At 44.7% G+C, this 16,249-nt stretch overlaps 1 protein-coding gene across 1 annotated transcript in view; it reads right to left on the bottom strand.

Annotated features, from left to right (window-relative positions):
• Window positions 1–1,333: 1,333 nt before the first annotated feature.
• Window positions 1,334–16,249, bottom strand: part of LOC139761904 (major facilitator superfamily domain-containing protein 6-like) — a 63,751-nt gene continuing 48,835 nt past the window's right edge. The window contains exons 4-10 of the mRNA XM_071686521.1: window positions 11,061–11,206; window positions 8,847–9,292; window positions 7,897–7,989; window positions 7,381–7,544; window positions 6,852–7,055; window positions 4,183–4,350; window positions 1,334–3,860 (exon numbers count right to left, since the gene is read on the bottom strand). Coding sequence (XP_071542622.1) covers window positions 3,463–3,860; window positions 4,183–4,350; window positions 6,852–7,055; window positions 7,381–7,544; window positions 7,897–7,989; window positions 8,847–9,292; window positions 11,061–11,206 — 1,619 coding nt within the window. The 3' untranslated portion in view covers window positions 1,334–3,462. The remainder of the gene's footprint in view (window positions 3,861–4,182; window positions 4,351–6,851; window positions 7,056–7,380; window positions 7,545–7,896; window positions 7,990–8,846; window positions 9,293–11,060; window positions 11,207–16,249) is intronic.

The raw sequence follows: 16,249 nt of genomic DNA, 5'->3' as shown, positions 1-16,249 counted from the left end.
GATCAACATGGCCAGTTGTTATGGCGCAAGTGTGGAGAAAAGAAAATAACCATAATCTTTACAAAATAATATATTGTATTAATTTACACAATGTGAAAGGTTAAATAGTATCTTGTCTCACGTTAATGACACCAGCTGGATGGCTGGAGGTAAGGCTTTCCCTAGACACATGGACCAGCCAGGCCCACAAAGTGTCACAACCAGTAGCTACAGTATCATGAGACGTACATACATGTCTGGGAGAATGACACTACCCTACCCTACCCCTGGCGTGAGCCCTGGAGTTGGGGGGGGAAACAAGCTTAGGTCGCTGACGTAGGTTAAGATCCTCGGGGAGGTTAACTCCACAAAGACTTTAGTCTCAATCTATCAGTGAGGCTGATCATGCGCTAGATGGGCGGGTTATCTCGACGACTTATCGCTGCCTAGATCAACCATCAGCGGAGGTTAGCGGTTTAGGGCTACCTCGATCAACCACCAGCGGAGGTTAGCGGTTTAGGGCTACCTAGATCGACCATCAGCGGAGGTTAGCGGTTTAGGGCTACCTCGATCAACCATCAGCGGAGGTTAGCGGTTAAGGGCTATCTAGATCAACCATCAGCGGAGGTTAGCGGTCTGTGAACCAGGCCCTCTGTCGCTGCCAGTTCCCCCTTGGTGTGGGCCAAAGCCCGTTTTCTTAATGGTAGGGAAGCAGTGAACGACGTTGTTAGTTAACCTACCCAACACTAGGATGCGTTTCTTGAAAGCGTTTCCGAGGCCTCGCGCTCCGGCCGTCCGAGGCAATGTAGCTAAGAAAATAAAAAAAAAAGTCTTCCACTATCTCCCTAGCGACTAAGAAAACGGCCTCCGGACATGGAAACCCGTGACGTATGTGGTTTGGTCGCTACGCAACAACAACTGGTCAATGAACCCTCGACCACTTTATCGTGGAGACTCGTAAACCGTCGCACCAGTGTCTCATGAACCCCCTAGACTCGCTGTTCACTCTAGCACTGTCCAACGAATCCTTCGTTCGGTGAATCTTTGAGAAGTCAAAGTTCCCAGGTTCGGAGCCCGTGCTCGGAGAATAGCTTCACGGTTTACGCTCGCGCTTCACAGTCAGCTGTTCCTCGTCAGTGGCGGGGGAGAGGAAATGTGTGGTTTACTGGGCTTCCCCAAAACCGCACGAATACTGCGTTCAGTTGCAGCGGTTCCGCGAGGACCTGGACCCCTGCATCAGACCGTCTGGTGCCAGAGGGGAAAATCATGGTTTACTGATGGACGAAGAGAATCAATGTCATTTTACACAGAATTCGCTTTCACTAGATGTTTGGCGTAATATTCATTTTGTTCGTTAAGTTTTGTATCATTGTAGAAGTTACAGGAAGTTAGTGTAATGCTAGACCACACTGTGATCACAAGGTTGAGGTTCGTTTTAGATACTGTCTCTCTCTCGGTTCCCAAGTGTTGGCAGTGAGGCAGCAACATGAGTATTGAAATCACATCAGTGAGGCATTGTGAAGATATCCGGTTGATGACCGAAAGGCAGTGTAGCACATTTTTTTTCTGGGTTGTTAGCATCTAAGGCCTTAAGGTGAGGGAAGGTTGCAGGATATTGCATAACTGATGCATTTAGAGTTTCATTCCATTATTTAGGGGATTGCATCTTTTCCACGAAGGATGTTTCCTTCACGCTGACGCTGAAACTTGCAACACAAATGAGGAAAATTTCTTGTCTGAATATTATCCACGGAGGAAGTATGTTGTCACTCTCTGGGCAGTACCTTGCTGAGAATGGCTACATCATGGTTAGCCAGTGTTATCATCTGTAATGATGACCTGTTAAATAGGATATAAATCTGGAGTACCTAAGGGTTGTATATTTGAACCCTTGAATTCCTGTCTTGATTGATAATATCGCCAGGTCATGAAAACTTGCCATGTCCCATGTTTTTTGCTCACGACACCCGTGTTCTTCGACTGTCCGCCTCTGGAGGAGCTCATGTATCATGATGACCACAGGTCAACCTCCAGTAGATACATCACGGCCGGTATGTGTACTGCATGAGAGCATGGTCCACCACCTTACATGTTGGCTTTCCTTCGCGGGGCAAAACCTGGACCCAGTCATTATCAAAAAAGTGTCATGCCTTAAATACAGACGGAACATTCAGGTGACTGTAAGACTGAAGATTGATTTCAAAATAGTAAACCAGTGATGTGGTTTATTACATCCATAACCTGATGAGCTTATTTACTGTTTATGTTACATACATCCAGCTGACATACTGTGATAAACATTCGGCGTAGTGACACCAAGAGCTCATATTAGCATCCAAAAAAGTTGGACGCAAATAATGGTCACGAGTTTACATGAGGAACAGACAGACAACGGGAGGCCTGATTGGTCCACGACTGGGTTGTCTGGTTAAAACACTGAAGTTCTATTTAGCCTATAAGATTTTCTTCCATTAAAAGGAATATATGTCTAATGATGATCATGACGATGTGCCCACTGCACTAGACTGCCATACACGACACTGGAGGTGTCATGCTGCAGGTTTGGTTAGCCACTGAGATTTCCAGCGAGGGAGGCCCTTACGGTATGCAGAGATCTGTTGCATGTCGTGCCACGTCTCCTGCACAGTTGCTCCCGTTGTACTTGAAAGGTTAAAGATCAAGTAGTGGTATATACCTCCGTGTTCACTGCATGTACACATCCTTCAGCACCGTGAAGCACTGCCCACACTGATGTGTATTTTACTCTTTCATCATTTCCCTCAGGTATGCAGAAGCATTCTCCGTATATTCTTTTGCCAAACTGTGAATAATGTTTATGATTATTGCTAGCAAATTAGGCATCTGAATCGTCCTTTCTCCCGTATGCAGACAAGTAGTAGAAGAGGGGACATTCTCGAACTGGAATTACTATAAAGTCTTGGAGCAGTTGGCCATCGGGTAAAATATTCCCCAAAATTTGCGCCCAACGCAGAACCACACCCACCATCGTTGTCATATCGAACCCTCCTCAGCTACATGTGTGGGTTTTTATCCCCCGAGGATGTTTCCCATTACTGTCAGACGACCACACGAACGTACACAGCACAAGGATGAACTGATGAATTCATGAATTATAAAGAAACATGGCTTTATATTTACAGCACATTCATACACACACGCGCACTATATATATATATATATATATATATATATATATATATATATATATATATATATATATATATATATATATATATATGAAGTACCAACAGTCTCATTAATAATATAAAGTTATAAAACATTCAACTCAGCTTTGTTTAGTAAAATAATTTGTCAAAATATGTAGACTCCGGAATCAACCAGTGCAGTTGCCAGCTTTTAGCAGTGACTGGAATTTGAATTTGACAGTATCAGAGAAAGGCTGATCATTCTGGTAATATCAAGAGCAGGCTGATCATTCTGAAGCCTATAATCTAGAGCGTATCAGTCTTCATCTTCGGTGTCAGGCGTTGAAGTTGTTTCAGTAAACGGAATCGGTTCCGTTTGTGTTTCCACGTCGATCAAAGTTACCCTTCGTAGCTCAAGGATTCCGTTTTCTTTGGAGTCCACTTGAATACTGCCACGTTTTCCTTCTTGTAAGTTCTTGTCGTCCTTCCCTTTGAGTCCTGCCAACTGGATAACTTCCACCTCTTCATCCTGCAGAAGATTCTCCTTCTCGGCGTTGTTGAGTTCACGCAGGCGGTTGCGATGCTGGATGTAGATGTGGAAGACGAAGAAGATGATGGCGCTGAGAAGGCTGGCCACGGTCATCATACGGAAGGTCTTGCGTGCTCCCAGGTGGTAGTACATGTAGCCTCCCACCAAGCTGCCCGCGCCCTTACCTGTGTGCAAACCAAAAACTGGTAAACACTGGCTAAGAATCGTGCTAGAGCTGTCACACTGCTCCAGTTTTGTTTAATAAGTATAGTAATAAGTTTAATAACTATAAAAGATATTCAAAGCATTATTATTTAGCAACATATTGATAGAAATGAGTACTGAAATAAGAATTGTCAGTCTCCGCTGTGATGGAAGTAGGAGACATATTAAATGACCCATTTGTGATAAAGTTCATGGATGAAGAGAGGGGAAGACAGTGGATAAAGTACGTTATACTGAAGTACACACAAAAAAAAGGTTATTCCCCTGTGTGTGGGTACTGACCAACACCGTGGTAGAGGGTGCCACACAGCCCCTGTAACGACACGATGTTCTTGGTGGTGGTGAGTTCGCTGGCGTAGGTCATGCCCGTTGACAACATGAGCGCTATGGTCACACCCTCCAGGGCCTCGAAGTAGAGGGCGCTCACTGGGTCGTAGATGGAAGCGTAACCTGGCGATGTTAAAGGTCATCGTTAAGACACAAGGATTTTGCATATCCTGCCTGGACAATTCCGGGATAAACTGTGCCAGATATGGCACAACACCTTAATGTTTATTAATCAGATGAGAACCTGAGATTCTGGGACTGTATCAACGTTGTGCATGTAGTCGATGAGTTTATAGTAAGGTGGTTGTAAGTTGGGGGTAAGGAGCCAACTTTGTAACAACTTAACGTCACAGTTGTTTGGTCACTGGGGTCTGACAACGTCCCTTTGTGACTCTCTCCGTGTAATCATACGCCACCAAAGGAGCGTAGGGTGGCTATATTGCACCGGCTGGCTGATAGCGGCAATCTAAAACATCCCTCGGGGAGAGACATATTTCTCGTGGATGAGTTAGAAATTAGTCCTATGAAATTAAACTGTCATTAGAATGTTTGGGTGAAGCGGTCCTCTAGAAAAAAAAAACAACAAGAACTATTATCGCCATACTGACGTGAGTAAGTTTATACCGCTGACACTGGCAGAGTACCGCTGACACTGGCAGAGTTCCGCTGACACTGGCAAAGATCAGCACAGAAGAGGTTGCACTCTTGCTGACACTGTCGGGGAATATAACAATGTCTTCAAACACTGGACCTCCCGGGAAAAAGAAACTTGGCCTTGGCTGTGACTTATGCACGTGCCGTAGTGGTGCGCAGTTTTTTTTTTTTTTGGCGCAGCAACGGAAGCCCTTAACAAAGGAGACGAGATGATGAATTGAATTGTGACCGTTTTGTTCTCCGTTGTCACGAGTTTTAAGTGTGAGGAGTGAGAGAGTTCGCCCTTCCGTTGGTTATCTCCGCCATGCAAAATAGATATATTCTGTACAACGTCACTAGATGCCTTTTTGAATATTTTACCCCCGTCGACCGTTAACATATTTCGTAACCAGTTTGCCTGTCTCCTCACCAACATATCCCTTTCCGTCGATTACATGGCGACACTTTCAAATAGCTTTTGAAGACCTGGCACATACGCAGACTATTGGTGCCGGCGGGCTGGCTGGCCTATAATGGGATTACTCGTTAGTTACGAAATGTTTTCCCCTCGGGGCAGGGTATTGGGGTTGGGGCCTGGGTAGAGATGGTGGGGTGGGGCGGGCACAGCGAATGCGCGCCTCCTCCTCCTAGTCAGCCTAATAACGGTCCGCCGGAGCTGTGGGCCGCCGACTCCATGGTTTTGTATTCCATATTTCCAGTCATTGTTCTGCATATCTTACTCCTGAGTGGGCACACGAGCCATGTCCGTTTTCTCTTCCCTGATGTGTAGGCATGTTATTCGAAGGCTAATCATACCCCGTACCCCCTACCCTCTGCATATATTATGGCCTGTGGGTTCCATTTACATGGTAATCCTATTATACTCCGGTGAGTTATTGGTGATATATATATATATATAATGCTCTTGCCAGATTCTAATGAAATCGCGAACTTTATTCCGGTGATGAAGATTATTCGTTTTTATTCCAACAGATTGTATCCATGCGAGTTCTAGATTGATCTAGATATCAGTTCTTCATGCGCCACGCTCATATTATCTGTACGCTGGGTACACTGTGTCAGCTTTACCTGTACAGTGGGGTTACCCTATTAGCTTTGTACTGTGGGCACACACTATCAGCTTTTTATCGGTACTCTAGGTACACCTTATCAGCTTATCTACGCAGTGCTTAAACCCTATTATCTTTATCTGTACAGTGGGTACACCTTTTTAGTTTTATCTGTACATTGGGTTTACCATATCAATTTTGTGTATACGTAGTAAACGTTGTCAGCTGTCAGCTTTATCTGTACATAAACGTAGTGCACACTGTCAGCTTTACTGGGACGTTGCATAACGTGGGGGGGGAAACTTGTGTGACGTGAGGACTGTAAATACTGAAGCTTGTTACGCAGATGAACAGCTTAGTGGTAAGCTTGTCTTTGGCGTTCAATACGATTCAGGGATTTATGTTTTACGTTCCATAACAGATGATCGGGTGGGAATAACTACTTGTGTTCTGTACCGTCTTCTGTATAGATATAACTCTGGAATATAGATCTTAAGAATATCATGTTTTTTTTTCATAATGGATATAGAAAAAATTTTAAATGATCGTTATCAAGGAAGATTGTTCGTCAAATTGTATTTAGAATTAGATTTTTGATCTGTTCTCTTCGTGCACTTTTTTTTGTAAAGGGAGTTTGAAGCCCGTGTACCGTCTTCTGTATAGATATGACTCTGGAATATAGATTTTAAGAGTATCATATTTTTTTTTCATGATGGATATAGAGAAAATTTTAAATGATCGTTATCAAGGAAGATTGTTCGTCAAATTGTATTTAGAATTAGATTTTTGGTCTGTTCTCTTCGTGCATTTTTTTTTTTTTTTTTAAAGGGAGTTTAAAGCCCGACCTGGAATGTAGGCAACGAAAATAGTGAGACTTTGAAAGTACGACAGAAATAGGGATCAATGCGGAGAGCAACTCACCGGCGAACCTGATGGCGTACATGAGGAAGCCGGCGGCGATGACGCCGATGTGTCCGAACTTGTTGACGATGGGCGACATGAAGATGAGGAAGGGGAAGGCGGAGGCCGCCCCCATGGTCACCGTCAGGCCCATGAGGGACCTCGAGGCCCCCAGATCGCCCAGGAACCAGAACAGGAAAGCCTCCAGGAACCCGAAGAAGGCCCCTGTGTAGGAGGAGAACCAATAACATTATTGTGTATTCATGTACTCAGACCGTCGTTATAATGGGTTGGTTCAGTCCATTCCTAGTCATTCCCCCTTACCCACGACGTTACGACCCTTGGGTCAGGTCAAAGGCCTCGACATCCTCCCGAAGGATAGGATGGTTGTAGTCGAGGGTCGTGCTGTCGTGGGCAAGGGGTTATGAACATGCCCTTACGGAAGATAGTGATGGGTTTTGACCAGTTTTTATTTCCACATGAGGTCTATAGTACTTGACTGCAAAGAATCGGTCATTATAGATTTGTGAGAAGAGTCGATGATACCCACCGGCCAACATCATAGCCAGGAAAAGCATGATAACCTCCGGTTTGTGCATGAGGAGCCAGATGTTCTTGATGACCTGTTCAGAAGGCGTCTTGAACTTGAGGTCCACCGAGAGAGCCACCAGGCCCGCCAGGCCCTGCAGACCGACGAACAGGTAGAACGCCGGCCTAGGGTGAGGGAGGGACAGACACACAGACATCACTATGGGTGATCCACTGGACGAGAATTATAGTACGACAACTGATGTCGCTTGATCGGATCCGTAGCAAATGAAGGTACGATCCTTGAGAACGACGGTACGATCCCTGGCTTTGGTGTCCGGCTATCATAGCCAAAGGTCGTACCGACGTGCTCAAGTGCTGTACCGTTGGGCTCAAGAGATCGGATTGACTTGGAACCAATTACTGTAGCAGGCTATGGGAAAATGTATTCATGAACACTAACAGAAACACGGGATACTGTCAGTATGTGACACATGAGTTGTCACAACAAGGTTTATAGAGAGACATGGCCACTGACCTGTAGTCCGGGGAGCTGACCCCGTAGCTCATGGTGTCAATGAGCCAACCCGAGAGTGGTGTGAACACCATACAGCCTATGTAGCCCCATATCCTGCAACGAGGGACCACTGTCAGTTTACAGCTGGACTCCAGAGGAGCCACAGTATAAATGTGGAGTTACCAGGGGGCAGGTGAGCTACATGATAGGTATGGTAACACTAGGTGAGCCACAGGACACGTGTGGAGCTACCAGGGGACAGGTGAGCTACATAATAGGTATGGTAACACTAGGGGAGCCACAGTACACACGTGGAGCTACCAGGGGGGCAGGTGAGCTACATTATGATTATGGTAACACTAGTGGAGCCACAGGACACACGTGGAGTTACCAGGTGACAGGTGAGCTACATTATGATTATGGTAACACTAGGGGAGCCACAGGACACACGTGGAGTTACCAGGGGACAGGTGAGCTACATTATAGGTATGGTGACACTAGGGGAGCCACAGGACACATGTGTTGCCAAAGGAATCAGGATGTACAGAACAGGTATGGTATTGACAGTGGAAACACGAGAACCCAAGTACAGTTGAAGTGTTATCAGTGGAACCAGGTGTCTCTCTTCAGCTGTAGTGTGTGTCACCAGGGAGTCATGGTGGCTGCACCACATCATGACAACTAAGATTCATTAACCTATTATCAGGACGGCTCAGCCCCGTGTGATGACTTGAGTTAGTTCAACATTAGAAAGACTGTGGTCGTCCCTCATGTTAAGTTTGATTTCTGTATTTCATGAAAAATATTTTGGCTCATTGACTGTACCTCTTCAGTGATTTTCAAGTCTGCTTTGGAGTAGTTAGGGTGCTAGTAGTAAGGTATTACAAGTTACGAACAACCACAGTGAAGCAGATAAGCCGAAGGCAATATATATTCATAAGAGCGGCATCCTGAAGCACAGCCTTACTTACCTCTGTAACCCATAGTCTCCGCCGTGTTTTTTGAGGAGAGAGAGCGTGGCGCCCTCAAAGAGCGCGAAGGCTGCGTTGAGGGCGCCGTTGAGGATGCTGCGGGCGAACAGATAGGTCCAGAAACTCAGGTTCTCGGCGCCTATGATGTCGGCGTGGTGCGGCTCACAGAGCCCCGGCACCTCCACTTTACAGCCGCTCCGCCACCAGGCGTCCATATCCGTCTCCGCTACGCTCCCGTTCACCGTCCGGTTGAGGCCGGACGTATTGTAATCGACCAGGATCTCCGGCAGTAGGTCCTCGGCACCCTTGGAGAGCGGGCGTAAGGGGACGTCCTCAGGGCAGAAGAGCGGGTGGTTGGTCGTGACGGCCATGAGGGAGAAGTTCTTGGCCTTCAGGATGCGGGTGATGTTCACGGTGGCCATGGGCTCCGCCGACCCAATGTTGATCTGTCAACACAGCTACAGTGAGCCTATAACTCGGGTCATCCCTGAGCGCGACGGTACGACCCTCGGGGAGGACCATGTCTGGCCTCTGACCTAAGCCGTAAGGACCGGGCCAAAGACTATGCTTTCATACCCAAGGGTCGTATCGTCCTGCGCAAGGGTCATGCAGCCGTGCTTAAAGGTTTAAGGGACATCATGCTGTAGATGTGATGACCAAACTGCACTTTCCATTTGACTGATTGCTCAGCGGAGTGACCATTAGTGCAACCAGTGTCGATTTGGTATATATATATATATATATATATATATATATATATATATATATATATATATATATATATATATATATATATATATATATTCCTATGAGTCCACGGGGAAAATGAAACACGATAAATTCCCAAGTGCACTTTCGTCTGATAATCACATCATCAGGGGAGACACAAGAGAGAAATATAAGTCAGTTGATATACATCGAAGAGACAAAGCTAGGACGCCATTTGGTAAACATGTTTACCAAATGGCGTCCTAGCTTCGTCTCTTCGATGTATATCAACTGACTTATATATCTCTTGTGTCTCCCCTGATGTGATTATTACACGAAAGTGCACTTGGGAACTTATCGTGTTTCATTTCCTCGTGGACTCGTAGGAATATCTTGATAGCGCAAAATTGTGATCCTTTCCAATATATATATATATATATATATATATATATATATATATATATATATATATATATATATATATATATATATATATATATTTACGAAAACAAAATAAAGGTATGAAATTGTAAAGCTAATGTTTATGTTCAAACTTTAAGATAATTACATCTATTCATGCGAGGGGCAGGCTGGGTGAGGTCATGAAATTAGAACAGTTAGAGGTTATATCTGACGAGAGACAGCGAGGGAACGTCAGGAGCCGTCATGAAGATATGACTGGGGAAGTTAACGTCAGGGTGAGACGAACTATGACGGAGGGACGTGTCAGGCAGGGGACAACACTGTCAAAAAACCACAGAGGTCAGAGGAGGCCATGTAGAGTGTGGGGTGCAGGAGGCTAGAGGAAGCCATGGAGGGGGTGGGGTTCTGGAGGCTAGAGGAAGCCATGGAAGGTGCGAGGTTCAGGTGGCTAGAGGAAGCCATGACGGATGTGGGGTTCAGGGGGCTAGAGGAAGGCATGAAGGGTGTGAGGTTCAGGTGGCTAGAGGAAACCATGAAGGGTGTGAGGTTCAGGTGGCTAAAGGAAGCCATGGAGGGTGTGAGGTTCATGTGGCTAGAGGAAGCCATGAAGGGTGTGGGGTTCAGGTGGCTAGAGGAAGCCATGAAGGGTGTGGGGTTCAGGTGGCTAGAGGAAACCATGAAGGGTGTGAGGTTCAGGTGGCTAGAGGAAGCCATGGAGGGTGTGAGATTCAGGTGGCTAGAGGAAGCCATGAAGGGTGTGAGGTTCAGGTGGCTAGAGGAAGGCATGAAGGGTGTGGGGTTCAGGTGACGAGAGGAAGCCATGAAGGGTGTGGGGTTCAGGTGGCTAGAGGAAGCCATGAAGGGTGTGAGGTTCAGGTGGCTAGAGGAAGCCATGAAGGGTGTGAGGTTCAGGTGGCTAGAGGAAGCCATGAAGGGTGTGGAGTTCAGGTGGCTAGAGGAAGCCATGAAGGGTGTGAGGTTCAGTTGGCTAAAGGAAGGCATGAAGGGTGTGGGGTTCAGGTGGCTAGAGGAAGCCATGGAGGGTGTGAGGTTCAGGTCAGGAGAGAGAGGGTGTCTACTGACGTTGTTGAGGCCGTCCATGGAGGTCTGGTACTCGTCGTAGATGTCGCAGCCGCTCTGGTTGGTGATGACGATGAACTGCAGGTAGTCGGCGTCCACACTGTGGCCCGTCTCCTCCTTCGGCAGCACCTCCGCCAGCTTGTTGATATCTGAAGCAGTTTATCCAGTTACCATCGGGTCCCCAGTGTCTGTGATTGTTAGCAAGAAGTTAACAGGAAGCAAAATGTACTGTAGTTATCATTGGTTGCCAGATGACGTCATAGTCTGACACAGGTCTCTGGGGGTCAACACACACTACCAGACGTACGAGTTAGCGTGGGTCAGTTTGGGTTAACACATCAGCCGGGGTCAACACGAGAGAAGTAGCAGCGTTGGAGGTTTCCAGCACCTGTAGGTGGACCATTACTAGGTAATCTCTGACTTACTGAGTATACCTCTGGTCTGTTCAGTATACCTCTGGTCTGTTGAGTATACCTCTGGTCTACTGTATATACCTCTGGTCTACTGAATATACCTCTGGTCTACTGAATATATCTCTAAACAACCGAGTACATCCCTGGTCTGCTGAGTATACCTCTGGACTATACTATACCTCTGATCTACTGGGTATACCTCTGACCTACTGTATGTACCACTGGTCTACTGAGTATACCTCTAACCTACTTATTATACCGTTGGACCACTAGATATACTTCTGACATGCAAAGTATACCTTTGACGTACTCAGTATACCACTGGCCTATTTAGTATACTTATGAAATTCCTTTTACGACATCTTAACTGTGGTTTGATTACCGATGGAACCTTGACCTTTGATGTAACCTCTGTAGGGACCTTGATCTTTGACCTGGTTTTGCAGGAAGGTCGACCTTTAACCTTGCTGGTTCAAAAAAGTCACCATCCTTTACCGGGCATCAACCTAGACCATCAGCTCACGTATCTTCCGCCTGACCTTACACATCCAGTGTCCTTCGTACATAACTACTGACCTTTCTGCTGGATCTCGTAGGAACTGAGTCTTTCTTGTCGCTTGACCTTATTCTGTCATATCCCTTTATTTGACCTGGCTCCCGCTGAGACATTGAACTTTTATGGCTGTAAGACTCTCGACCTTTTGACTCGACTTCTTTGCCGGCTGGATAAAAAGGCCAAGCTTGAAAAAAGGCACCAGGCAAGGCACCTGGTATTTAGGGTTATTTGTTACGTGTTTTTTTTTTTTTTTTTTTTTTTACGGGATGCAAATTTTGCCCAAAATATCATCATGTATACCTTTAGTTTTTATATCTACTGCTTAAAGAAATTATATATATATATATATATATATATATATATATATATATATATATATATATATATATATATATATATATAGGTTAACCCTTATGAATATATTTATTTATATTCATTGTACTTTGTCGATGTCTCCCCCGTCAGCCAGGTAGCGCAGTTATGAATATATATATATATATATATATATATATATATATATATATATATATATATATATATATATATATGTGTGCGTGTGTGTGTGTGTGTGTGTGTGGTGAAGCGGCCGGGGGAACCATGGGAAAAATAAGAACTTGATGTAATTGCTAATAAGTTCTTACGTTCTTATGATGCCAAGAAAACTGCGATAAGCCGAGATATGAAATCCAGCGCTACAGTTCTGAAAGTCAAGATATCACATGATTCTGCCTTGGGTACTTTAGGAGGGTGGATGAAGAACAGGGATACATTAACTTGTAACTGCTGGGGAAACGTCAGGGAAGATGAGAGGCGGGAGGTCATCAGTACACCTGCTTGTGCGTATACGCAAAGAACATACCAGTCGGTTCCTTCCCAGTCTCACTATAACAAGTATATGTTGGAAGAATACAGGCATATAACATTTTCATGACTTATTGTGAACATGGCGTATCATACGTGCTTGTATATATAGCATGGTTACATACAACGTGGGCCACATGCACAGTGAGAATGTATGTGGTTGTGGAATGGTTCCAGACGCATGAAGAAGAAGATGGAAGGTATTTTGGTTGGTGGCTGTGGCTTGCCGTTGGCGGCCTGGGGTACCTTGGCAGTTTACAGGCCTATAGCCCAAACAACCATCCAAACTTCATGAGGTAATATGGAAGATAAGGTTTAAGTGAAGCGTTTAAATGGTCGTAATAAGAAACATCTGAGTATTGTATGTTACTTTCTCTTTTACCCTGTTGATTTGAACGGTCGACCATGAGGCTCAGGTGAGTTTGATATCTTGACCTCACTCGGAATCTTGACCCAGTAACTGGGGCTTCTAGGCTCCACCAAGAACAACATCTCGTTGTCTAGATACAGTGACTTTAAACTGGAACTCCAACTGGACCAGTGAGCTTCCTGCTTTACAATCCTCTCTCCATTTCAGAATTTATTTTTCAGTTCTGTTCTGACACCAAGGAGTGGGGACACGAATTGTGAGACATGAATTGGAGTCGCACAATACCATAATTTCCCATCACAGTTAGTGAGGTACTGACACGGATAAGCTGAAGATCACTTCAGGTCTACGTCCTGATCGTCTCTGTCTACAAGTAAACCAAAAACTTTTAATACGAAGTTGCCAAACCATTAACTTGCATCTTCAATAAATCTCTCCAAGATGGATTAGTCCCGCAGGATTGGAGACTGAGAGACGTCACTTCTATATTCAGAAAGAGAACCCGTGAAATGCCTTGCAATTACCGTCCTATTAGCCTCATACAGAACCGTGAAATGCCTTGCAATGACCGTCCTGTTAGCCTCGCATCAATCGTATGTAAACTTCTGGAATCGATGATTAGAGATAAAATCACAGCCTATGCGGAACAAGAGTCTTAATCAACGATACACGGTGTGGGTTTAGAAGGCACAGATCATGCTTTACAAACCACCTTCAATTTTATCCTGGATTATCCAATACCCACGACAAGACAAAAGCAGTAGATATATCCTGACTTCATAGAAGCATTCGATACAGTTCCCCATGTTAGACTGATGTCTCGGGAGTTACTGGTCACATAGGAAACTAAATGGAAGCCTGATTACATGATAGAAAGCAGAAGGTCGTAATGAATGGTGAATCATCACCGTGGTCACTCGTTATTTGTGGCGTCCCCCAGGGATGCGTCTTTGGGCCTAATATTTTTCATCACTCATATTAAAGATATTGATGCAAGGCTGATGAACTTAAGTGTCTAGATTTGCGTATGACAGAGATCGGCATTGCCATATAAACTCGAAAAAGATTGGCTAAGCGTACAAGAGGATCTAGATAAAATCGCTAGCTTGTCTAGAAAATGGTTAATGCTATTTGACACAAGTAAATGGCAGCTGTTACAAGTAGGAATCTTCAACAGTGAATTCGACTATGGACTGATGGGCCACAAGATAAAGGACATCCTTGTGTGTGGGATTTAGGGGGTCACTACATCCAACAACTTCAAATTCTCCCCAGCACTGTAATGAAGTATATGAGATGGTAGGATTTATTAACAGAAACTTTACATATAAAAGCAAGGATGTGACATTGCCACTATAGTTCTAGTTAGATCCGACCTCGAATATGCAGTGCAATTCTTGTTCCCCCACATAAAGATATTCTCAAATTGCAAGCACTCCAGGGAAGAGCAACTAAACTGATGTCTTCCTTGCGTGAGAAACCATGAGGACAGATTGCTAGAATTGAACTTGGTCTCTCTAAGCATGAGGCGTCTCCGAGGCAGGTTGATAGAATGTTTCAAAAAACTTTTAAGAACTTAACCACTTCGATATTGAAAATTTCTTTAGAGTAGCGCCAGCACTACCAGCGAGAGGAGGTGAACAGAAACTTACGAGGTTCACAGAGTTAATCTGGACTGTACTGAATGTTTATTTACCAACAACATTACTGATGCGTGGAATAAGCTCCTAGAACATGTTCAGAGCAACGCTCCTCATGTCTCCAAAAAATTAGGTTTGATCATCACTCGTCGCTCACCGGGATTGCATAATTCATTTAATCTGTCATGATAACGTGGTGGTGTATCATGCTACCTTCTCAACCACTAGATCTCTCCCTGGCCATGCTGCGGTAACATACCAGCATTGACTAACCCGTGTCGTCTGGTTTCAGAGAACAAGAGAGAAATACTGTATCGATTCCTCAACCTCAGGAATAATGGAACATGGTGTGTCGAGAGGCTGGAGCACAGGTTTATCCTTACTATTAACTTCATAACAAAGAGTGAAGGCATGCATGTCGTTGGTCACAGGAAGCATGGCATATGTTCATTCTACCTCATGACTCTCCTATTGAAAATTTCCATCAGACATGTTAATCCTGCAAGGTATTTTTTTTTCTACAATCCTGCAAGGTTTTTTTTTTCTACATGTTTTCCAAAGCCCGTCGTGTTGCCGGAGGGAGTAGGGAGGGTGGGATGGAACCTTTCCTTTGCTCTGCTTTTCTTTCATTGCTTTTAAGGGGATTTAAAGCTGTGTTATGACCAGAATACCTCGCTTGAACTTAAGGTCTCTGTGGTCTTTGTATCTATATAACTCTGTCTAGGTGTCGAGTTTGAAATTTACAATGCTTTTAACTATCCTCCAGCAGAAATCCTCGTCATAGACCATCGGTTCTTCTGTTATCTAACTTTTCAGTATGCTTCCCAAAATGAGGGAATTTACCTACCTTTGACGTGGCACTACTTTACCTACCTTTGACCTGGCACTGTCTTATGTACCTTTGACCTGGCACTATCTTATGTACCTTTGTCATAGCACTGTCTTAATGTACTTTTGACCTGGCACTATCGTATCTACCCTTAACCTGGCTCTGTCTTTATCACTGACCTGGCACTATCTTATCTGCCTATGACCTCGTAAACTCTTCGTTACCACTGACCTGGCACCACCACATCTTGTCGTTTTCCAGGCGACACGAGTAACCTTTAGCCCTCACTTTGCTGTACCTGATCTTGGGTTAATCTCAGCGCAGTGCTGGCCCCCCCTCTATATATCAAACAGACACACACAACATCCATCTTTACGTTGTAAAAACCAATGATTACTCTTCCCTATAACAACGGTACATGACTCGAGATCTTCAGGAAACATTTTTGACTTTGAGACTTCCCTGACCTTACCAGTCAAGTCTTGACCGTAGGCAAGCATAAGAACTAGAGTACATCCTCTAC

Source organism: Panulirus ornatus, chromosome 42 (assembly GCF_036320965.1).
Source record: "Panulirus ornatus isolate Po-2019 chromosome 42, ASM3632096v1, whole genome shotgun sequence".
In the NCBI taxonomy this organism is placed as follows: Eukaryota; Metazoa; Arthropoda; class Malacostraca; order Decapoda; family Palinuridae; genus Panulirus; species Panulirus ornatus.
The sequence above is the reverse complement of the archived record's forward strand: the minus strand, read 5'-3'. Positions and strand labels throughout refer to the sequence as shown.